Genomic DNA, 22,112 nt, shown 5'->3' with positions numbered 1-22,112 from the left:
GTCCAGGACCCTGTACTTTTTAACAAAAACGTAGGTGGAGAAAGAGAAAAAAACCCAAAAACCTAGGTGATGTCTACCTTTAGAATTCATCAGTGGAGCCCCCTCCCAATGGGGTGAATGGCATCTGTATTAGAAGAATTCCAAGTAGGTTGAAAATGGTTTTATTTAACATGCAGTAAAATAAGGGCAGCAGAGTTGATATATCCAGTATAGCTGTTTGTCATGAAACAGTCACACTCATAAATAATTTTAACGTCTAAACCTCATTGTAAAGGTACAGTTCCAGGTAGCAATCCCATAGACTTTTCCAGGGCTGCGGCAGCCAGCCTCTGGGAAACTCTTGGATTTTTTCCGTAAGGAGTGAAATCAGTTCACGTTTGACCTATCTTAACGAAGCAGTGAAACCTGCTTGCCAGAGATGGGAGGGAAGGGGAAGGTGAGGAAGCCTGGCAAGGAACAGGGAGGAATCCAGGAGCGTGGCTTGTGCCGCCTTCCCCTGGAGATGGCTCTGAGCCCGTCCAGCTGAGTTCAGGTGAGCTGTGTCCTCTTTCCCCAGCTGGTGGTTCTCACTTTCCTGTTGCCCTGGGAGGCCTACAGGCCGGCACAAGCTAGCTGGGCTGAGCACTGTTCAAGCAATAAGGTCTGGTGACTCGATTCAAGCCTGGCCCCCAATCTCACCATCTCCAGACCCAACATCTCGCTGACAGTACCCCCTGCAGCTGAGGACAGTCAGTTTCTGGGCAGCAGGTAAGTCTAGTGCAACTGCCTGACCCTGAGGCCTCCTGTCTGTGACTTCTGTCCTGACAGGCCATCTGGGGGTAGAGGGAGGCCAAGGCAGGAGGACGTAGAGGGGGGCAGGAATTGTCCTCCCTTCAGGGGCTCGAAGGGCAAGACAGCAGTTTATTTCATGCCAAGCAAGAGGTAGTGAATAGGCTGGCCTGGTCCCGCGTCGGGAGGCACACTTTTCGCAGAAAGCTCCGAGTACCTGCTTCGGAGAAGGGGAAACGGTTCTCTTCTGTCTTCTCTCTCAGCCTTAGTTTAGGCTGCTTTGGGGCCAAGTTCTGTTTCTAATAGGCTGAGTTCCACGTCCTGCTGAGATGTCCAAAGGACACAGCTTGCCATCGCCAGGGACAAGCACAACCTTATCCAGTGGCCATTCCAGGCTGGCACTGCCCGTGGAAGGCAGCACACCCACTCCTTTCTCGTGCCCAGGCCCGTTTGGGACCACTGGACCTTGCCCACCTTCCTGGAGGTAGGAGCCTGCCAGCAAGGGGAGCACAGAGTAGCATGGTGGAGGTGGGGAGTGAGGACCTGGTCTTTGAGGAAGGGCCCCAAGTCTTTTTAGAGACCTCCTCTCTTGTGGCAGCAGGGTGCCAGCACGAGGGGAAAACCTACTCCAGCTTTAAGTCTGTGTTCCCAGGGCGACAGTGCAGAGTCCGGGGCCACACCCCGCCCAACAGTACATGGCCACTTCAAGTCACACAGGTAGATAAAAACAGGTCCTTTAAGGGGCCAAAGGAGAGACCATCACAGTTAAGCTCCTGGCAGCAATGCCCAGGGCCCCTGTTCCATACCAAAGCTCCAGCTGTGGTCAGGACACGGAGAATGACGACCCGGAGAGCCCTCCTGTCTGTCTCGGGGCGGCCTACTTGGGCTTCAGAGTGGAGATGACCGCATCCTTCAGGGTCATAGGTTCCCCCACTGCTCCACAGGGGGGAACTGGTCCACCTCACCCACCTCTGTGCTCAGCTGCTCCCCAAGGGCGAAGGTCAGCCTATACCGCAGCCTTGCCTTCTCCTGCGACAGAGGGGCAGTGTGTGAGACTATAACCTCGAGGTTTTTCGTGCTGGGGGACAGGCCCTGATCCCACCACCCCATCCTCACTCTGCCACTGAACCAGGGGAGGAGGGGGACAGGGTTAATGCTACAGTACCATGGCGCTTCTGGTTAGGTGGGCAGGGCTGAAGGTGGTGATGACAAGATCCTAACCTGGGGCTTCCAGCTCACCTTCAGTGGATTCGCCAGCAGCATGACCTGGGTGATGGCTGCAGGTGGCTGGATGGGGCTAAATGGAGAGAGTTCCGTCCCAGAGGGTGGCTGCAACTTCACCTTCATTGACTAAAGAGGAAGAGAAAGCTCCTTTTGAAGAGGCGGCAGGTGGAACCCAGTATGGCAGCCGTGGGCTAACTACGGCCTGCGGGCCAGATCCGGCCAGTTTGAAATGAATAAAACGAAAAAAGAAAAAAAAAAGACTGTACCCTTCTATGTAATGATGTTTACTTTGAATTTATATTAGTTCACACAAACACTCCATCCATGCTTTTGTTCCGGCCCTCTGGTCCAGTTTAAGAACCCATTGTGGCCCTCGAGTCAAAAAGTTTGCCCACCCCTGCAGTAGGGTCACAATGGGGACATACTGCCGCCTGCTGGCCACTCAATGCAGTGGGGTCAAGATAAAAGTAATTTCTGCCTCTCGAGGCCCTGGGAAGTACCTTGGGTACTGCAGCCTGTAGCACGATGCTTCTTATAGGCAGAGGAGCCGTATTCAGCATGGACACAACCACCACCAGCACATCGGGCCGTCCTGGTGGACATTCCTTGGCGAAGTGGAAGAGGATGCGGAAGCCGTTTTTATCATAGGCTGTCACAGGAAGGGCACTGCCTGTAAGAAGGTGGCACGTGGGTGTGGAAGGAGCGAGCAGGTCAACAATCCCCAGCAGAACCCGGGGGTGTCTGCTACAGCCAAGTGGGGAGAGCAGTGCTCCGTGAAGGAGTCTGGGAAAGGACTGCTGTCAGAACTTAACAAGACTGCGCATTAGCCAGGACAATAAGGGAACAGGTCACGTTTGACTCTAAGGGACCCGGGCAAGGACAGCCTGCACCAACCCACCCCTCCCCACAACGCTGTAAGTTAGGGGCCCCACTTCTCCCACTCCAAGCCTCCAACACCTACTAGGCTTGATAGATTCCAGGGGGACATGGACACTGGCCAGGGAAAGCTCAGGCCCCTTCATGGGGCTCCCCTGGGATGGGAAGACCGGTGGCTGGAAGAGAGGGCTGCCAGGCCCCGTGGAGAACGGCAGGAGAGGCCTAGCTGAGGTGCTGCTGGGGATCAGAGGGGAGGCGGTGGCCCCAGGGAAGAAGCTGGAGGAGATGGGTTTCACCAGGCCTGAGGTCCTGGGAGGCAGGAAGGAGAAGGCCAGTCAGAGACCAAGCAGAACTGTTGGGCCAACTCTCACAAAGCACCTCCCACACCCCCAGGCCAGAGCTGGCTCCTATGTACCCCCTAGCTTTCAGATTCCAGTCTCAGATCAGACCAAAAGAACATCCCCAACCCCATTGGTTCTAAGCCCAACCCCCATCTCCCACTCATTACGCTTTGGCTTCTTCTAAAAGCTGATCGAGGGCATCCAACTGGTGCAGGGAGCTGTCACTCAAAGCTGAGCCATGGTACCCGGGGGCTGTGGGCTCAGCCTTTGGGGCCAGTCCAGTGGGGAACAAAAAGCCTGTTTTTGAAGCAGAAACGCTGGCTGGGACCACAGGAGCTGGGAAGGGGGGTGGCAGTGGAGGCTGGGAGTTGCCTGCAGGGGTTGCTGAGGGCTGGAGGACAGGCCCATCTGAGGGGCTACAAGCAGCAGTCCCAGGTTTGGGGCTGAAGAAGTCCAGGTCCGACTGTTCGTTCTATGGGGAATGGAAAGTTTAAGTGAGCAGGGGCGTGGAGGGTTTTGGCTCTCCACTCCTGGCTCCTTTGCAATCCCACTGGACTAGCAGCCCTCCAAGGACAGGGCCCCAGGGGCTAAGGACTAATTGGGAAAGATACTGACAAGATTGTCCAGTGTCTCAGTGATGTCACCTGTACACCTACCTGGAACAGGGGCCACTGGCCGTTTCCAGCTGACTCTTTGGGAGGAGCCGTAGGGGCTGGGTCAGCAAGGCCTGAGAACAAAGATGGCTGTGATGAGCAGAGGCGCAGGGCTGGGCAACTCCAGCTCCACCATCTGAGGAGGGGTCCCACAGTAAAAGGATGTATTCCCCAGGCGACCTCCAGAGGGGAGGCCTGACATTTGGGGGGTGTTCCAAGGAAGATGGAAGCAGAGTAAGACTGGGTCTACCGTTTCCACCCAGAGTCGACTACAGACACGTGAGGGACACTGAACTTGACTTTCTCTCCCTACAACTGAGCTTCCCTATCCTTGCGAAGTACCCGGGGCACCATACAGGCCACCTAATCCCATGCCCTCTCTCTCCTGGTTCTGCTAGAAGCCCTTTACAGCCTTCCTCCAGGACACACCCAAGCAGAGCAGCTCTTCATCCAGCAAGGAGAGGGCGCTGCTTGTGTTGCTGGGCCCTGGGGGGGCCTCCGCCTGGCTGGACGAGCGGCTGCGCCCAGGTGCTGAGGCCTGGGGGGGTGGAGGGAGGATGGGGATGCCGGAGGAGGGTGGGGCGGGGGCCAAAACGGGGGTTGAGCTGCCCGGTGCATCCAACTCTGCAAGGTCGATGAGAGTGCCTTGGTTCCTGGAGTGGTGGTGTCCTGGAGGAGTGAATGGAAGGGGACAGGAATCATTAGGGGCACTGGAGTGGCTATGCAGCCTCTGGCCTAACCCCAGGGCATTCATGCCAAGTAGAAAAGTGAAGGCAGGCGGAGAAAGCCCTGTCCGACCCCCTGCCCTCTGGGAAGCTGGAGAACCATTTAGAATCCCCTTGAGCCCTGTGGGCTGACACACTGGAGGCGGGGGTGGTGGCTGGTCTGGAGGGTTTCAGAATGAGGAACCGAAACATTTTACCTTCAGAGTCAGACATGGTTGAGGTGGCCACCTCACCATTGATGACCTGCCCTTCAATGATTGTTTTGTATGAGTTGATGACTCGGGAGAGGTTGTCACTGGCCTGCAGGATGTCCCCTAGAGTAGAAAAGAGACTTCTCATCTCTGGCCCCGACAACTCCCCCTCCACACACAAATCCAATTCCTGGGTCGTACTTGTCAACTAGTCTTTCCACTCACCCAAACTATTGTCATTGTCCTCTGTCTCGCTGGCTAGTTTGAATAATGTCCGCCTCTTATTCTCACACCGATCAAACAGCTCCTGAAAGAGACCCAGACAGAACAACCTTGGAGATCATCTCCTTTAGCATTCACGCCCACAAAATCACAGGCTCTCCTGGCATCACGGTCAGTTCCTGGTAGAGCTGGTTCAGAGCACAAGTCCTCTGCTTCCAGCCTGCACCGCACTGACACCCAAATACCTGCTTAGGCAGAGAAGTCACCAGGATGGACAAGGGCAAGTACATCCCTGCCAGCATGTACTCAGACTTCAAAGTATCTGTGGCCAAGAACTGAGGTGCCACATTAGGGCACGGGGGCCTCTGCAGGAGGCCAGGCTGAGAACAGGTCTCAGTCAGAGTCGTGCACATGCAGCTCCTCTGCCCGGGGCAAGTTAGGGACCATCAGATGTGCAGCAGCATCTTCAACAGAGCAGGCACCTGGCGAAGGCTGGCTCCCTGCCCAGAGCCCAGCTGTCCTCGTGGTGGGGGAGCTACCTTCATGAGCTCTTTATCTGCCTCTGACGAGTCCTCCTTGCTGTAATGAAGCAGCATCTCACTGAGCAGCTTCACGTTGTTATTAACCTCCTCTAAAGTGTGCAGACGCTTGGTCACCTTCTGGATCCGTGCCTCATCCTGCAAAGGATCAAGGAGAAAGCTCAACTAGTCCCACTGCCCCACACAATCCCTCGAGGCATGGGTCACACCAGAGAACATGGTGCTTGGAAACCACGGGCCTCAGACCGTTAACAGGTTTTTGTTTTAAAAGTCCTGTCCCACTGTAACCGGTGTGGCTCAGTGGATAGAGCGTCGGCCTGTGGACTGAAAGGTCCCGGGTTCAATTCCGGTCAAGGGCATGTATCTTGGTTGCGGGCACATCTCCAGTGGGAAGTGTGCAGGAGGCAGCTGATCGATGTTTCTCTCTCATCGATGTTTCTAACAATCTCTCTCCCTTCCTCTCTGTGAAAAATCAATAAAATATATTTAAAAAAATAAATACAAGTCCTGTCCCCATCCACCATTGCTCCTGTAGTCCGTCCACAGCCTCTCCAAGTGTGGGCTGGTGGCAGGGGCGAAGAGCAGGCCTGATGCCAAGGGAAAGGGCTTCTCTGCGTCATGGGCTCCACCATCCCACACCCAAGGCCCAGGGCCCACTCACTTCCTTCACCATGGACTTGATCAGCTTGTTGGCCTCTTGCAGGTCATCTGGGTTTTTGCTTTTCAACAACTTGGCTAAAAGCTGGACGAGAAGGGTATCAAAGGTGAAGGCAAAGGCAGCGCTCCACCTGGGGAACTGGAGCTCCCCGCAGCGTGAGCGAGGCCACACCTCGCCTGAGGACTCTGCAGGCTGGATGCACTTTACCTTGGATTTCTCCTCATCATCAAACACAGGGTTTTTGGGACGAGGTGGTGGAGAGGGGATCAGTGTCCTGTCCACAGGGATCAGTGGGTCAGACTGCACTATGCCTGAAAGGTGACACAGGGCAGAGTGTTTGCTCACACAGCAAGGGGACACACCCATGATCAGGACCCGTAGGGGCAGGGACAAGCAGGCTACACACACCTCCCATTAACCTCCAGCCAAGCCTGTCCCATTGTCCTCAGGAGGGAGGAAGGGACATAGCATGGGGACAGCAGACACCCCCTCATTCTTCCTAGCCTTGGCCAGCCTTTGGGCTGCATGGAGGCTGAGGCGGGAGTAGGCACATACCCTGTCTCTTCAGCATGTGGTAGGCATCTTTGATCTTTGATTCTTCTGGCAGGGCCAACGTCCAGCTATAAAGTAGCTCAATAACCTTGGTCTTCACTTTCTCAGACACCCTGTCCCCCAGGTACTAAGAGGCAAAAGGAAATCGGAAAACTGGTAATTGGAGTCTGGAGGCAGAAACAGTGGGAAGGCTCTCTTCACAGCAATGGGTGGTTGCTAAAAGTTAGAGCCCTCAGACGTATGGGAAACCAGCAGGGATCAGGTGTGAGGCAGCAGGGGTGGGGGGGGGAGGACACTGCTTGGGGCGGAGCTGTATCCATCTGTGGTTAGGCAGGGGGCCAGGAGCTTGACCCTGAATTTCCATGCACAATCTGCCAGAAACAACTACGCTTTATCTCAAAAGAGCCAATGTCTTTAGCCCAAGAACTGTTCCCTCTGCTGTAAGTGGGTGCCCAGAGTGTAAGCAACACGAGTGAGCAACAGAACCTGAGCAGCTGAGTAAGAGAGGCCAGCTCCTTGTATCCACGTGAGATCGGCCACACAACTGGCTTCTGTGCTAGGAGCCAAAGGCCTGTGCTATCCAGGCCCTCCCGATATACCGCTGCTGCCACGTCACTTGTCGTATTTAGGCTGGGAGCCCGCCAGAGGTCTGCCTGTCCCTGTGGCCTGTGGTATCAACCGCCACCCGCAGGGCCCAGCTCTCCAAAGACAGGAGGCGAAGAAATTCAAATCCATGGAGATGCTGGTTGTGCAGTAACAGCTAGTAGGTGGGAGAGCGGGAGAAACACAAAGGAAGTTCCTAGAAATGAGGAAAATGCACTGACCTTTGGAGAGACGACTTTGATCAACTCATTCAAAAACCGGAACTTTCCCACTTCGTTGTGAAATCTCCGCCCACAGTTCTTCATACACGCCTCCAGCACCTGTAGCCACACACAGGGAGGCTCGGTGGGGGTGCCGCAAGATGCTGCCATTTTTACAGATGAGGAAAATGAGGCCCTGAGAAGGATTCTGACTCAAGGTCCAGGGTTCTTTCCACAAGCTGATGGACATTTTGGGGAGGTGGGAGATGAAGTTTTAATCGTTTCCACATTTTAGATGACATAGGTTCCTTCCCCCTGCTTCCATTTATTTCCTCTGGGCCACACAACTACAAGCTCCCCTCTGCCTGCAGTTTATGCCAAGGAGCTCGCCAGCCCAGAGGTCCCCTTCGTGCTTCCGTCTTTGTGAGCGGGGTTTTCCAGCTGTGCAATTACTGACATCTGCGCTGGCATTTCTCTCTGTGGAAGCCTCCCTGTGCTGCAGGGTGTTGGCAGCATCCCTGGCCTCTACCCACCTGATGCCAGTAGCATCTGTGACGTGAAACCAAAGCGCCTCCATCTATCACCGAACGTCCAAAACCACCCTGAGCACCACCGTCTGAGGCCGCCGCTCGACTTCGATCGCGACAGAGGCGTGCGCGTGGGCTGCCTAAGCGCCCTTTTCACGGCCACTTCTCTTCCACCTTCCTCGCACCTCGGTGAGGTCAGGCAGAACCCTGGGATGACTCCTCTGTCTGGGTGAGAGGACCCATGCCTTGAACCCTCTTAGTCTGAATACACTCTAAGACTGCCCCTTGCTGTGACGCCTTCACTAGTAACGCATTGTTTTTGCTCCGGAATGACTTATCCCCACCTCCACTTTTCCTCGGCTGGCCAGCTCTGAACTGGCAGGACAGCTCTGTCAGCATCTCTCAAGAAGCCTTCTCTGAGCCCCACCCTCGGCTCAGGGCCCTGCCGCTGGTCCCTCCCTCAGCCTCTGCTTCTCCCACTAGGCCTCATGGCCGGGCAGCCATCTTTGAAGCCTCAGTGCCTGGCACAAGGGCGCACACATCTGTAAAACATCTAACATGCTCCAGAACAGGCCTGGCTCATGGATGAAAGACCTACCGTCAGGGCCTGGACCGCCTCCCATTCCTGTGGGGACTGGACCTTATGGGCCAGCAGTCGGACAGCGATCTGTGGCCTAGGAGATAAGCAACCACATTTTCAAGATACTGACCCTGCGGCCCTCTGGCTAGACCGCCTCGGCCTCGGTTTGGTACCTTCCCAGGCAACTGTGGCACCTGCCCCCTCACAGCTCGGAGACTCACCCTTCCAGCTCCTTGTTGATCTGGTCACAGAAGCCGATTATGTATTCCCAGTCCTCCTGGCGGTTGGAAGGATTGGTGGCCTTATCTTGGGACAGAATCAAGAAGAGGACAATGTTACAAAGAGCAAGGAGGACAGAGCAGAAGATCGTCCCCATAATTTTCAGGCCTGGATGTGAAGATAGTTTTTTTCCAAACTTCTTCTCTAACAAAAGCCTCAACAGTTGGGTCAGGCAGCGAGTCACATACAGCACCACTTGCTGCCATGTTGTGAAAGTCACAGAGGAGACAATTCAGGCCTGGCCCGGGTTGCTAAGTGGTTAAGTGCCGATCTATGCACCAAGCAGTCATGGGTTTGATCCCCAGTTGGAGCACATACTGGAGGCAACTAACTGATCAATGTTTCTCTCTCCCTTCCTCTCTAGAACCAATGAAGGAAACATATCCTCGGGGGAGGATTTAAAAACACCACAAATAATTACAAACACACTTTCTCTCCCCCTCCTCACTCTCTAAAGTCAATAAAAACAAATTTTAAAAATAAATAAAATATTCAAGTAGATGCCTACACGAAATGTTTAATATAACAAAAAATATGGATAACTCCAGCGATGTAAAAATAAGCTAAGTGTTAAGCAAGTAGGGGTGATCAAGAAGTATTTCCTGGTATAGCATAGGAAATATAGTCAATAATAGACTAATACACCTGAAATCTGTATAATTTTGTTAACCAATGTCACCACAATAAATTCAATAAAAAGGAAAAAAGTTGGAAACACGTACCTTTTAACTTAAAAATAACAGTGTAATAACTAGGTATGGTGCCAGGTGAGTGCTGGAAATATTAGGGGAGAAACACTTTGTAAAATATATGATTGTCTAACCACTGTGCTGTACACTTGAAACTAATACAAAATAATACTGAATGTAAACTATAATCGAAGAAAATTTTTAATAAAAAATTTGATAATTACAAAAGAAAAGAAGTGTTTCCTGGAGAAAGTAAAGAAGAAGATACTTGATAAAAAATGTACATCCCACATACCTTCAAAAACTTTTCAAGACCTAACCTATTTAATGCTTTAAATGTGTTCTACATTTCACACAATGCTCACTAACAACATCTATTGAACCCCTACTGAGCACCATACCTTGTGCTGTCTGTCCCTAGGGTCACAGAAACAGAATCTACGCTTGAGTAGTGAGTACCCTCAGGTTAGTGGTTTTCCGTGATCAAGGACAAAGACAAGTGTCAGAGTGTCCTCAGAGGGTCACTGGAGTTTAAAGTCAGTGCTCAGTGCCAAGTCTCCTGATACGTGGTGTGGACCTTCCTTTCCCTGTAATCCCGGCCCTGTGCCGGCAGAGAATGCCCCAGCTGAGGTGGTTAAATGTGTTCCCAGCTCTTGGTAATTATCAAGGCTTTCAGAAGGCACGTTCTCATTGCTGTGGACAGAGCGTTCCCGCTAGGTTTTCCTTCTGCTACAGTGCTAGCATTCAGACTACTGGGGACATTTATTTTTAAAAAAACGTGTTCCCATCTCTGAGTCAAATCTTTAATTTGCTCTTCCAGAAAGAAGCTTTAAGCTGTTTGCTGAATTCAGGGCTTCAGGTTCGGAAGCCAAATGGAAGGCTGGTCCTGTAAACACGCCCACCAGGGTCGCACAGAGCGACGGAGGCCAGGGGTGTTGTTAGAAGTGCCCGAGTTCTGATTTCTTAACGTCAAAAGCCACTAGCTCCACAGGCAAATCCTAACAGGGACGCCATGCCCCCCAACGCCCTCCCTGGGCTGAGCCACGGCCGCAGTGCCGGATGCTACACCCGCCTGGCAGTGTCTGCTTTGGCTGCGGGAGGATTCGGACGGTTTAGGTTCACATTTGGAGGGAGGAGAGATGTGTGTTCTCAATCTTGAAAAGAGAATCAGCAGGCCCTTCAAAATGTCAAGCTGGAAGGAAAGAGGAACTAATTCTATCAAGAGAGGCTATTAACTGCCATAGTGACCCACTGTCACCTTCCAGAGCAGCCCGTCTCTCCCACCGGTTCTCTGAAACCGCCGCAGGTGTTAGCGTGGCTTTGTTACTAACCCTAACATCTGAGATGCTTACAGTTCTCACATGACGTCAAGAGGCTGTAGAAACACAAAATTGAGATGGTCTGAGGAGCCATCCCACCCATCACTATTATGTTGGGGACAGTCACATGCTTGTATAAGAAAAGCAGCCTGCTCACTTCCACTGTTCACAACTGGAAAAGTATCTTCCAATACGGTCTGATGTGGTCCCCCCTCCTCTTCACCACACACGCACACGCACACGCACACACGCAACAGGCATTCACCACAAGCGTGTTTTTCCCAGACATGCTAGAATCTCGACAGCATTCCTGCTCCCAGGAATAGGGCCTGCTTGTTTTTCACTGTGTTCAACTTCTCTAGAACCCCATTTCCTCTCATCTTGGTAGAACTTTCTACTGCAAACCTGCAGGGAGCGCTGTGCCTACACGGGCACAAAAAGCTCTGGTTTCAGCAATGGCCAATGCCACTCGGGAGAACCTCGTGGCGCTCCAGCTCAGAAAGCAACCCTCCAGCAGCCACAGGACTGAAGAACCTCTGGGGGTCACTCTGGGTGAATGGATCACCCCGTCCGCCCACTGCCTCCCCAAGCAGGTGCACACGAGCTGCCAGCCACTCAGCATTCACCACCACCTGGCACACAGCGGACACCAGGGCTTCCCTTGCAGACCCTGCCTTCTAGAACTGCCCCTCTGGGCTCTACTCTGACTCGAGGTTTCTATATTCAGAACTTTACTGAAAGCCTTACTCTCGTCTGTGTCTGTGCCTCTAGTTCCCTCCTCTCATTTTCGGCTGAATTCCATCACTGGCCTCGACTGTCCTGGGCCCTGATAAGATCCAGCAGCACTGGCTACGCCATCCCATCCTCGCTCAGATGCTCCAGAGACAAGTCCTATGGAGCAAAACGCTCAAAAATAGGCAGAGGCAAGAACAGGGGCGGAAAGAGAGTGGGTGTCAACCGTTAGCGATAATTACAAAAGAAAAGAAGTTGAATCAAGAGAAACGGAGTCAATCACCAAGTGTTTGTTCGTTAGGCACCCAGAGAGCATCAAGCACACAGCGCCAGGCTCTGAGGGTCTTCAGAGAAAGTACCGGACTCGGCCCTACCCTGGACGCAGCAGGGCTTCTGTAATAATCCTGGCAAAACATGGAGTGACAAGGCCCTAGGACACTGATGGCGAACCTTTTGAGCTCGGCGTGTCAGCATTTTGAAAAACCCTAACTTAACTCTGGTGCCCTGTCACATATAGAAATTTTTTGATATTTGTAACCATAGTAAAACAAAGATGTATATTTTTGATATTTATTTTATATATTTAAATGCCATTTAACAAAGAAAAATCAACCAAAAAAATGAGTTCGCGTGTCACCTCTGACACACGTGTCATAGGTTCACCATCACTGCCCTAGAACAAGCATGTCAGACTCAAAAGCTACCACGGGCCAAATAAACGAGGCATGCGGCCTGCAGGGCCAGGAGTTTGACATGCCTGCCCTAGAAGATGTGCTGGAGCCCGAGCACTGGTTCCTTCACGTGCTATAGTTGGAACCAATAACTCGTTTGACTTACGACGGGGTTACATCCAGACAAACTCTTTGTAAGTTGAAAATATCGAAAGTCAAAAATGCATTCAATCCTGCTGCAACAAACGAGACACAACCAGAGCAAATAACAAGATAGTGTGTAATTATAACGGCTGCTTGGGTTCAGAAATGGGTCTAAAAGCGAGGTCACCACTTCTGACTTCCCTGTTTCCAAACAGCTCCCTGCCCCGACTTGCAGGCACCCAGGTTTGAACTCCCATTGTTGACCTCTCTTCCCTCGCCTCTCCCATTCCTCACCCATTTCTCAGTCCATAGTCCCTTCCTCCTCAATGTCTTTTTAAATTTCTCCCCTAATTTCTTATCTCTGCCCCCACCCCACCTCCCTCACACCAGTTTCCAGAACGTGTGCTCCGATCCATCCTATATAAAACTCCGGTAGCAATTTTCCTAAAAACGGATTTCACAAGGTCGAGTAGGAGTGGGGGTCTGGTAAATGCAGAATGTAAACTTCCTGGGCTGGAACGCAAGCCTTTCCGAAGGTACCTTCCCAGCTTTCTCTCCCACAGCAACGCCCAGCGTGAACCAGCCAAACGCCCTGACTGTCCGCCCGAACAATGGTTCACTCAGTCACCTGGGATAGTTCACACCTTAAGTCTTAAGACTTGCGATGGGGTTACATCCAGAGAAACTCTTCATAAGATGAAAACAGCGTAAGTCGAAAACGCATTTAACACCCATAACCTACCCAACATTATTGCTTAGCCTAGAACACAATATCCAAAAGCACTGGCAGCACAGTGCCCTATAGGCACCCGTTGTTTACACTTGTGCTCAGTGGCCGATGGGCGCTGCCCAGCATCAGGAGGGAGTATCCTACCGCAAAACGCTGGCCTGGGAAAAGGCCACATTTCAAAATCTGAAGTACGGTCCCTACTGAATGCTTATTGCTTTAGCACCATCGCAACGTCGAAAAACTGTGTCGAACGATGGTTAAGTCGGGGACATCTGTAGTCTCTGCAGATACCATTCCATTCCCCTCATCATCTCCATTCTCCCTCAAAAACAGGTCTGTCCCTCTCCTATTTCAAAACATAACTCTAAACCTATTGAACTCAGCGTAGGCCACTTAAACTGCTCCAGTGTCCCCATGAATATCTGGGCATCGAACCAAGTCCAGAGCGGTTAGATTTTGATTGGGTGGCTCTGGGCAAGTGGTCTGACTGGAGTCGGGTGTCCCCTTTTTGTGCAGTTGTGACAATGTCTGCTTCACTAGGAAACTTGATAAAGGAATGTGCTTAGAGCACTTTGAGCCTCCGGGAGAACAGGTCCGGGAGAACAGGTCCAGAGGCGTTGTGAGCTGCCTGCAACCCAAGGTTTTGCAAATGTAACCCCAGGTTCAACCACCTGAAGGCCGTTTCTTACTAAGAAAGGCCAGGCAATCGGAGGAAACTGCCATCACCTCCAAGGGCCTGGAGGCTGAGATCTCTGCAGAGGGAATGTCTAGGCATCTCTCCGCGCCTTTCCACCACGTCCAGCTGGTCCCCTCTAGGAAGCCCCCAGGAGCCTGCGCCAGCCCGCAGCAAAGTTAACCCGCTGCCCATTCAGCAGGGCACCCCGGCTCATAAGCTGGACTCGCGATGAGAGCAAGAGGCCGCTGCGCTCAGCTGTTCCAGGGCGCGCGGGGCGGGGCGGGGCAGAGCTCGGTGCTGGGGCTTTGGAACACCCGCACCTCAGACATTCCGCCTGCGCGAAGCGGGCACGTCTCGAACACACAGTCCCGGTTCTGCAGCTGTGCGTGTGCTCCGAGCACCCGCCGCTCCGGAGCTTCAGCCCAAACCGGAGCGCGTCCCTTCGGCAGGGACTGAGCCGCCCGCAGCCCCTCCACCGCCTCCCCGCCAGCCGGCCGCACTTGGCTGTCACTTTCCCGGAGCCCGCGAGGCCGGGACCGGACCCGAGCTCACGCCTACGCGCGTGGGAGCGGGAGGAGGCGCCGCAGCCCGGGGAGCAGGTGCCGGGCGGGGGCCAGACGCCCAGCCGGGGAAGGGGCGTGAGCGCGGGACGCTGGCGGCGGCGGGCCCAGGCTGACAGGCGGCGCCGCCGCGGGGCCCCGGGACGGGCCGTAGGGGTGCACGGAGGGGCGGCTCGGTGGTGGCTCGAGGACATGCAAAAGTGGCCGCGGATACTCACTCAGCCAGGACTCCAGACTCTCTCCTTCCGCCTCCGCCATATTGCAGCCGCCCGGGCCGGGCCCGCGGCCTCAAACCTCGCGACAACCTGCGAGAGCTGAGCCTGGGCGGGGCCTGCATGGGGGCCTGAGAGGAGCGAGCGCCTGCCTGCGACGGATCACGGGAGGGCGAGTGTTTCCTTTTGATTCTTGCCTTTGGGCCTCGGGATTAGAGACTCTTAACGCCCAGATGGATGGGGCGACGCGCAGATTGAGGGCCCCGCGGAGCCTTTTCCCCGTCTTCCGCCACTCGCTCAGGCACGCCGAGGGCAGTCCTGGTGGGGTCCTCGAGGCAAACCAAGATGGCTGCTCCCTTGGTGAAGGCTGTGCTCGGGTCCTCGGACCTGACACTGAGCGTGCGGAGTGCTGTCCTGCGGTTCCCAGGGTGAGAGGGCGGCGGGCAGCTGGGAGGCCGCTCGGTCCGCACCGAGGGGCCTGCGAGGAAGGACAGGGCCCCAGGCGAGACGCGCGGGACCTGCAGGCGGCCTGGAGGCCGGGGTGCCGGGGTTCGAAGCTCTGAACCAGCAGCGTGACTTGGGGCCAATCTGAAGGCTGGGTAGCTGCCCCCTGCCCGCGGGGGCTCTGACTCCGAGTTGAAAGCGCGGTCTTGCCGAGGAGCTCAGAGTTGGGGTTTTCTGTGTTGGGACTTGGGGGGAGAGGTGCATGGGCGGGCGTCCGCCCTGAGGTTCAGGAGGCGGCCTTCCTGGCCTGTTTGGGGGCGGCCCTCCTACCTCTTGGGACGATAGCCAGACTTACTGCTGCTCGGGCTGGGCTAGCGGTGGCCGCGCCGCTCACTAGTCAGTGGGCTGGCCAGCCTGCCTATTATTAAGTCAAGCCTTCGCACTTGTGGAGTCAGCCTTGCCCGCCGCCCCCTCTTCCCGGTCTCCCAGGTTCACCCAGGTGAGGTGGAGCCGCTACAGCCCGGAATTCAGGGATCCGCAGATCGATAAGGACTATCACCGCAAGCCCTGGGCAGAGCTGACGGAGGAGGAGAAGTTTGAGCGGGAGCTCAGGAAGACCCAGCCCATCAAAGCCGCCCGGTCGGCGAACACTAGCTCCGTGTTTGAAGACCCGGTGATCAGGTGAGACGGGGCCCTTTGGTTCCCCCGGTCAGGCCCAGGGAGGATCTACCGCAAGGATTCCGGGACACAGCCTTGGAAGCTAAACCTGCTGCTTTTCTCCTTGAAGCAAATTCACCAACATGATGATGAAAGGAGGAAACAAGGTCCTGGCAAGATCCCTCATGACACAGGTAAATAGCTCCTCTCTCATCTTCCTTTCTCCTGTAGCTTTGTACTTGGCTTTCAGTTTAGCATGAAAAAGCGTGGATTCTCGTACCTGTCATTGAAATGAACTTCCCCGTGTGTGTGTGTGTGTGTGTTGGGGGCTTTCATGAAGCCCTGCAGGATGAACAACTGCCATTCCCCTCCCGTCCCCAAATCGCAGCGGCTCTTCCCGTCCTGGTGGAGGAGAGGAGGCGGCATTTAGGAGCTTTGGCATTGCTCTGACAGTGGTCGGCAAACTGCAGCTGGCGAGCCACATGCGGCTCTTTGGCCCTTTGAGTGTGGCTCTTCCACAAAATACCACGTGCGGGCATGCACGAACAGTGCGATTGAAACTTCGTGGCTCGTGCGCAGAAGTCGGTGTTTTGTGGAAGAGCCACACTCAAGGGGCCAAAGAGCCACATGTGGCTCGCGAGCCGCAGTTTGCCAACCACTGCTCTAGGAGAGCGGGATGATGGGAGTGAAGGGCAAGGTGCTCGCTCAGCTGGGGAAACCGTCCAGGAAGCCTGGGCAGCCCCTGCCACTGTGTCCCGTTGCAGACTCTGGAAGCTGTGAAGAGGAAGCAGTTCAAGAAGTTCCATGCTGCTTCTTCAGAGGAACAGGCAACCATTGAACGCAACCCCTACACCATCTTCCACCAGGCACTGAAAAACTGCGAGCCCGTGATTGGGCTGGCTCCCATCCTCAAGGGTGGCCGTTTCTATCAGGTGAGTGGTCAGGCAGGGACAAGATGCAGGGAGGGGTTCTTGCAGGTGGGAGGGACCAGAGTTGGATCAAGATGAGTAGCTTTCTAGGGGCCAGAGACTATCGGGATCTGATCATGTGAGTCCCATAGCGTTAAATATGACTGAAAATGGAAGGGAGCGAAGTATCCAAGTGTCCACTTCCGGAGCCCCTGGCCCCCCCAAAAAATCTTGTGTTCTGTCAGTTTCTCATGGTGAGAGGCTGTTTATATCTCATCCTTTATACACCGTGTCTAGCATAGTGATGGACTGGTAACTGATGCTTCATCACATTTGTTGAACTGAACTAGGTGCCCTCATTATAGTATTTAATTATGTTTCCTTGTCATAAGTGGGTGTTCTCATCTTTTTCAGTGTAAACTTCATAAAAATAGAGACTTTCTTATTGCTGTCTGTGTCCCTAGGGTCCGGCATGATACCTGGCACATAGTGGGGGCCTGGCAAATGATTCTTGGACAAGAGGGTCTTATTTTTAGGCACCTGTCATCTGAGTTGGCTAAGTCACCCAGCTGGTGGGGCTTTTCCCAGTTGGTGCTTGTTATCAACTTGGCTGAGCTTCCATTTACAGGTAGAGAGGTCAGTGCTTAATGCGCATTTGCTCAGAGAATGCCTCTGTCCGCTGCCCTGCGCTCACGGGTGAGGGGAGCTCAGAGGAAAAGACAGGTCCCCCTCCTCAGGGGCCTTGCGAGTTCTGACCCAGAGGGAACCTGTGGCCACTCCTTAGCACTCGTGGAGGAAGGAGGCTGCATCCCTGGCTAATTCTTGGGCCACTGGCCCACGTCCTGTCTTGCACAGGTCCCTGTGCCACTCAGCGACCGGCGCCGCCGCTTCCTGGCCATGAAGTGGATGATCACCGAGTGCCGGGAGAAGAAGCACCGGCGGACGCTGATGCCGGAGAAGCTGTCGCAGGAGCTGCTGCAGGCTTTCCACAACCAGGGCCCTGTGGTCAAGAGGAAGCACGACATGCACAAGATGGCCGAGGCCAACCGTGCCCTGGCCCACTACCGCTGGTGGTAGGAGGGGTAGGGGCTCCGGGAGCGCCCAGGGCTCTCTGCTGCAAGACACGTGAGCCGCTGCTACAGTGAAAAATACCTGTGCTAAGGATGTAGTTCCTTCTTAAGGGCGGGCCTCACAGGAAGGATGGGGCAGTATATTTACTGCTTTAGCCTTTCCTTTGTGGGCTAGAACCCGCTCTCCCTGCCCCATCTCCTTGCAAAGAGGCAATACATGGACTTGGATTTCCCCCAAGAAACTTAGGGCCCATCCAGCCTTCTCTTCCATCTGCTTGGGGTGGACCTTTGGGTGATGAAAGGAGGCATTTTAGTATCCGAAAGGTTTATTAGGAAATTCCCACCCTGAACTGTGTAGCATGTGATATAGTACTGCCACCCATGAAAACGACTGGAGGAAATAGGCCTGTTTCCAAAGTGGTCCTTATACAAAACGTATAAAAGTTTCTGTGTGACTTGTGCTCTGCACCTTGCCCCCTTGACATTCCAAAGCATCCTACCAGTGGCGATGGGTACCCATTTTATAGATGGGAAACTGAGGTGCCAGTGGTTACACAGTGCAGTGGTTGTTAGGAGTTGCCCTTCTCTTCCCGGGCCAGGTGGGAGGTATGGGAGAGACTGAGGGGGAGGGAGGAGGGGGCAGGTCTGTGTAGTGTTTTCCCCAACCCCTGCAGGAGGAGGAGAAGATGCTCAGGGCAGAACCCCTGAATAAGTGGGAAGCTTCTTGGGAGCTGCTGGAAGGGGAAAAGTCTTTGGAGAGGCAAAGACTGCTGCCAGGGGGGAGGTGGGGAGAAGCAAGGCCAGTGCTGCTGGGAGGGAAGCCTGGCCTGGAGGCCTAGTCAGAGACCTCGCTGTAGTAATACTTGTGGGCAGCTGGGGTCGTCTTCCAGCCAGCTGCCCGGAACTCAATGATCTCCAGCAGCAGCAGCTGGGCCAGGGAGCTGAGGCTGGTCGGGAGCAGGAAGCCATCCCGGATCAGGACAAAGAGCTCATCCATTCGCTGCCTGTTCATCTTCTCCAGCTGCTCCCCAACGCGGTGCAGCTGCAGCACCAGGCAATCCACCTGCAGGGACAGTGGGAGGTGAGCCTCTGGCAGGGCCAGCCTGTCACAGAGCAGCCATTTACCGAGCTCTCACTGCGTGCCAGACTGCATGGCCCTAGACACGCATTTTCCTCCATCCTCACCACCCAGTGGGTAGGACCCGTATCTTACATGACAGGAAGCAAGTTCAGAGACTTGCCTACGGTCTTTCATCTGGGCCAGGCAGACACAGGCCCTGTCTGCAAACTGCAGCTGAACCCCGCTTCCTCTCCCCCACGCTGCCTGACCCCGGTTTGGTTTCTGGCCAGCAGTATCCACAGCTGCCAAAGCTCTCGCCATTTTATAGGTTGGCTTTCCTGCTGGGGGGAAGCCTCTGAGCCAGGAGGTTTTGGCTGCTCTCTGTTCTGGGTCAGTTCCAGACTTGGCAGCCTGTCCTGTACTGACAGGCCTTCACTGCCCCCACCCCCACCCCCCAGCTCTTGCCCCAGGAAGTGATGCCTCAAGCCTCCATGGACACTGGGCTGGTCTTCTGAGCCTGCCCACCTCCACAGCCTCCGGGCCCAGCCACATACCTCCTCCTCCTCGCTCAGACTGTCGGGCTGGGCCAGCCGGAAGAGACAGTCATAGACGGGGTTCACCAGGGCCATCATGGGCATGTTGTTCACCTGTCGGGGACAGCAGGGGTCAAAGCACTGGCTTAGTGGCCTCAGGAGACAGGCTGCCTGCTGCACAGGGTGGCTGCAGTGGCCTCACCCTCAAGTAGTCAAAGATGTTGCAGATAAAGGTGACATAGCAGACCCAGCCCTGCGGGGAGCGGGCACGCAGCTGCTCCCGAGCCTGGTACTCCTGTTGTAGACGGTTGAGGAGTCCACGCCGGAAGACACTCTGGCCTGCTTGCTTGCTCTCTGCCTGTGAACCAGAGGAAGGATGGTGGCATTAGGGGCGGGCAGTGCCATCACAACCCCACCTGAGCTTCCATGGCTGAGGACCCTCTCGTCCTACTCTCTCTGCCTCTGAGGAAAGTCCTTCGCATCTCTGCCCACACCTGAAGCCAAGTGTCTCCCCTCTTCTCCACCAACGCTCCCCAACCTGAATAATGGCATAGCACATGCGTCCTGCTTCCTTGCTGAACACGCGGTCCTGCAGGGAATGGTCCACAATCACATTGGCCACTTTCTCCAAGTCCACGGCACCTGGATCTGGAGTAGAGACAGGCAGGCAGTCTCTTAATTAGCACATTTGCCTCCACCTGCTCCTGAGAAGGACTGGAGATGTTTACAGAAGAGCACAACCATGAGATGCTTACATTCCACTTAGAGATCAGAAAGCAGGCACAGCTCCGCCCAGAGCCTCCTGCGGCCCAATCAGAGGCAATGGGGCAGGTTATGCAGCTGAGAGACTAATGAAAGAATGCTAGTTTCCTAGGACAGATCGTGTGGCACTAGGCTGAGGAAGGAACACTTACGTGACAGCAACTTTACAGGAGCAAGTGTTCTCATAACACACGCCCATGAACCCCTGACATGAGCAGGCCAGGCAGGGCCTCCCCCACAAGCTCAGCGTGGCATGTGATGGGCACTGCCAATTGTTAACCGAGCCAAGCTTCTGTCCTGAGTGCTGCGGGAGGCCTCGGTCCAGGACAATGACCCTCTCTCCCCTGCCAAGCAGAACACTCTATCCTCTGTCCCGACTCAGGCAGCTCTGCACGTTCAAGAGCGCTGGCTGCAGCAACGCAGAAACCAGGTCCAATTTCAGGACTTGAAGAGCAGGAACTGTGTTCTCCGTGCCCCACGCCCCTTTCATGAGCATGTAAATGCTACTAGGAAGGCTTTACATTCTGAGAGGACTATGATTCACTCCCAAATACTGGCCTGAATGTAGCTTCTCTTTTGGTTTGAGAGTTATGGTGCTGACTCCTATTCACAGAAATTGAAGGGAGAGAGAGGGCTGGACATTCCCAGGCTAGGGCTGTCCTCCGTTCCTGTCCCCGTGGCCCCGTGTCTGCAGCTCCAGACCCAGGCTCAGGAGGGCTCCCCAAGCTCACCTTTGAGTGCTGTCTTCAGCAGCTGCTGGGTCTCTGCATCAAAAGACTGGATTTTATACTCCTCTCTACCAGGGTCCCCCATGACCATTGGCCCCAGCAGCTCCTTACTGGCAGGGTTAGTGACAGCACCTGGGTAGGAGGGGAGGTGACGGGGAGGCCTCAGATGTGGAGAGAGAGGCCGGGATTCCCAGACTGCAGGCCCTGGCTGGGGCTGGCCACTGCTGGGGACAGGTACTCCTGGGCAGTCCTTGGCAATTGGTAGTTGGCCGAGTGTCCACCAAGCTTGGCTTTTGGTGGAGACTGGGCACGAGCCAAGCACCTGCTGTTTAGTTTAGGAACCCCTGTAGCTTCTGGGATTACATAAGAGCAGAGAGATGAAGCGTGAAAGCGCCTACCCTCCCGTCCGACTGGAGGCAGAGTTACTCTCAGCTGATACCAGGGGTGGGGTGGGGTGCGCTGGGCTGCGGGTGTAGACAGTTGCCTGCCCATATAAATCGGCTTGAAGCTGCTGGCCCCGCAAGATTCTGGGCGAATGAGAAGGCTGGAGGGCGGGGGGGGAGTAGCCTCCAAGCTGCGCACAGCTGTCCCAGCTTCAGCCGGAGCCCTCTCAGTCCTCAGAACCTTTCCACGGCTCGCGTAGGGCAGGCCTGAACGGGTGGGTGGACACTTCTTTGCCGCCCAGCTGGTTGGGAGCCCACACTCCCCGTTCTGACCAGCTCGCCCCGGGACGGACCGGTTACACTAGCCTCCCGAGTGGCAGAACTCCAGCGCTGCCCACTCAGGACTCCAGTCCCTGAGCTGGTCCATTCTAGGTCCTTCCTCTTAAAGAGGGGCGCGGGAAGACGTGTCTCTCCGAGGTAGTCCCGAACTGTAGCCCCCCTTCTGGACTCGGTGCCACCCCCCTGGTCAAGGGGGACGACCTTAGGGGTCTCCAGACCTGGGCAGCTTCCCTAAGCCCGGAACGCCGCTCCCGGCGGTGCAGGACCCGCAGCAGAACCCGCCGTCCGGTGTCCCGCGGGAGAGAGAGGCGGCGTGAGCGCCAGGACCCACCTGCCCGGCCGGTGCCGCGCCCGCGAGCCCGGAGGCCGTTCGGCGGGCATGGCGCGCGGCACCCACGTCCGCGCCACCGCTGGAGAGAACCGCGCCTGGCCCCGGCTTAGGTCATTTCCTACCGCGGCGCCGGGGATGGGCGGGGCCTGCGGGGTGGGGGCGGGCCCGTGATGGGCGGGATCTTCTGGGTGGGGGCGGGGCTGTGGCGGGACAGGGTCTTGGTGGG

The 22,112-nt window shown here is 55.1% G+C and overlaps 3 protein-coding genes and 1 pseudogene across 20 annotated transcripts in view; 2 read left to right on the top strand and 2 right to left on the bottom strand.

The window, feature by feature from the left end:
* GGA3 (golgi associated, gamma adaptin ear containing, ARF binding protein 3) overlaps positions 1-14,831 on the bottom strand; it is a 32,892-nt gene extending 18,061 nt beyond the window's left edge. For 3 of the 16 annotated variants that reach the window (XM_036338941.1, XM_036338939.1, XM_036338940.1), the window contains exons 1-16: positions 14,678-14,829; positions 8,881-8,965; positions 8,678-8,753; positions 7,574-7,672; positions 6,753-6,876; positions 6,405-6,508; positions 6,201-6,281; positions 5,483-5,677; positions 5,004-5,085; positions 4,785-4,901; positions 4,292-4,531; positions 3,866-3,936; positions 3,377-3,681; positions 2,954-3,177; positions 2,493-2,662; positions 2,008-2,118 (exon numbers count right to left, since the gene is read on the bottom strand). In XM_036338941.1, coding sequence (XP_036194834.1) covers positions 2,008-2,118; positions 2,493-2,662; positions 2,954-3,177; positions 3,377-3,681; positions 3,866-3,936; positions 4,292-4,531; positions 4,785-4,901; positions 5,004-5,085; positions 5,483-5,677; positions 6,201-6,281; positions 6,405-6,508; positions 6,753-6,876; positions 7,574-7,672; positions 8,678-8,753; positions 8,881-8,965; positions 14,678-14,717 — 2,124 coding nt within the window. In that variant the 5' untranslated portion in view covers positions 14,718-14,829. The other 13 variants (XM_036338938.1, XM_036338935.1, XM_036338937.1 and 10 more) reach the window with 13 other exon arrangements.
* LOC118672556 lies at positions 10,282-10,391 on the top strand (annotated as a pseudogene).
* A 31-nt stretch (positions 14,832-14,862) lies between the features above and the next one.
* On the top strand, positions 14,863-18,205 carry MRPS7 (mitochondrial ribosomal protein S7). The gene is made up of 5 exons (XM_036338953.1): positions 14,863-15,099; positions 15,605-15,796; positions 15,903-15,966; positions 16,537-16,704; positions 17,536-18,205. The coding sequence occupies exons 1-5, from the start codon at positions 15,017-15,019 to the stop codon at positions 17,755-17,757; spliced, it is 729 nt and encodes a 242-aa protein (XP_036194846.1). The 5' UTR covers positions 14,863-15,016; the 3' UTR covers positions 17,758-18,205.
* On the bottom strand, positions 18,059-22,022 carry MIF4GD (MIF4G domain containing). Of its 3 annotated transcripts, none has more exons than XM_036338950.1 (6): positions 21,232-21,721; positions 20,837-20,965; positions 19,882-19,991; positions 19,546-19,701; positions 19,365-19,457; positions 18,059-18,813 (listed from the first exon to the last, which is right to left on the bottom strand). In XM_036338950.1, exons 1-6 carry the CDS (start codon positions 21,323-21,325, stop codon positions 18,586-18,588), a joined length of 810 nt encoding a protein of 269 aa, XP_036194843.1. In that variant the 5' UTR covers positions 21,326-21,721; the 3' UTR covers positions 18,059-18,585. The 3 variants fall into 3 exon arrangements, with proteins under 3 accessions (XP_036194843.1, XP_036194844.1, XP_036194845.1); XM_036338951.1 differs by lacking the exon at positions 21,232-21,721 and adding an exon at positions 21,887-22,022 and having other exon boundaries at positions 18,586-18,813; XM_036338952.1 differs by lacking the exon at positions 21,232-21,721 and adding an exon at positions 21,774-22,006 and having other exon boundaries at positions 18,586-18,813.
* Between the last annotated feature and the right edge of the window lie 90 nt (positions 22,023-22,112).

The sequence above is a fragment of the Myotis myotis genome, unplaced genomic scaffold (genome assembly GCF_014108235.1).
Source record: "Myotis myotis isolate mMyoMyo1 unplaced genomic scaffold, mMyoMyo1.p scaffold_m19_p_17, whole genome shotgun sequence".
Classification (NCBI taxonomy): Eukaryota; Metazoa; Chordata; class Mammalia; order Chiroptera; family Vespertilionidae; genus Myotis; species Myotis myotis.
This window is presented reverse-complemented; position numbering and strand designations above follow the sequence as displayed.

Excerpts from the sequence above, each read along its gene's own strand:
- MRPS7 (XM_036338953.1), top strand. The coding sequence starts at position 15,017 with ATGGCTGCTCCCTTGGTGAAGGCTGTGCTCGGGTCCTCGGACCTGACA. Across the intron at positions 15,100-15,604 it reads GCTGTCCTGCGGTTCCCAGG|GTTCACCCAGGTGAGGTGGA; the intron begins GTGAGAGGGCGG and ends CCGGTCTCCCAG. Across the intron at positions 15,797-15,902 it reads TTTGAAGACCCGGTGATCAG|CAAATTCACCAACATGATGA; the intron begins GTGAGACGGGGC and ends TTCTCCTTGAAG.
- MIF4GD (XM_036338950.1), bottom strand. The coding sequence starts at position 21,325 with ATGGGCAGGCAACTGTCTACACCCGCAGCCCAGCGCACCCCACCCCAC. Across the intron at positions 19,702-19,881 it reads TGTGCTATGCCATTATTCAG|GCAGAGAGCAAGCAAGCAGG; the intron begins GTTGGGGAGCGT and ends TCTGGTTCACAG. Across the intron at positions 19,458-19,545 it reads ACATCTTTGACTACTTGAGG|GTGAACAACATGCCCATGAT; the intron begins GTGAGGCCACTG and ends TGTCCCCGACAG.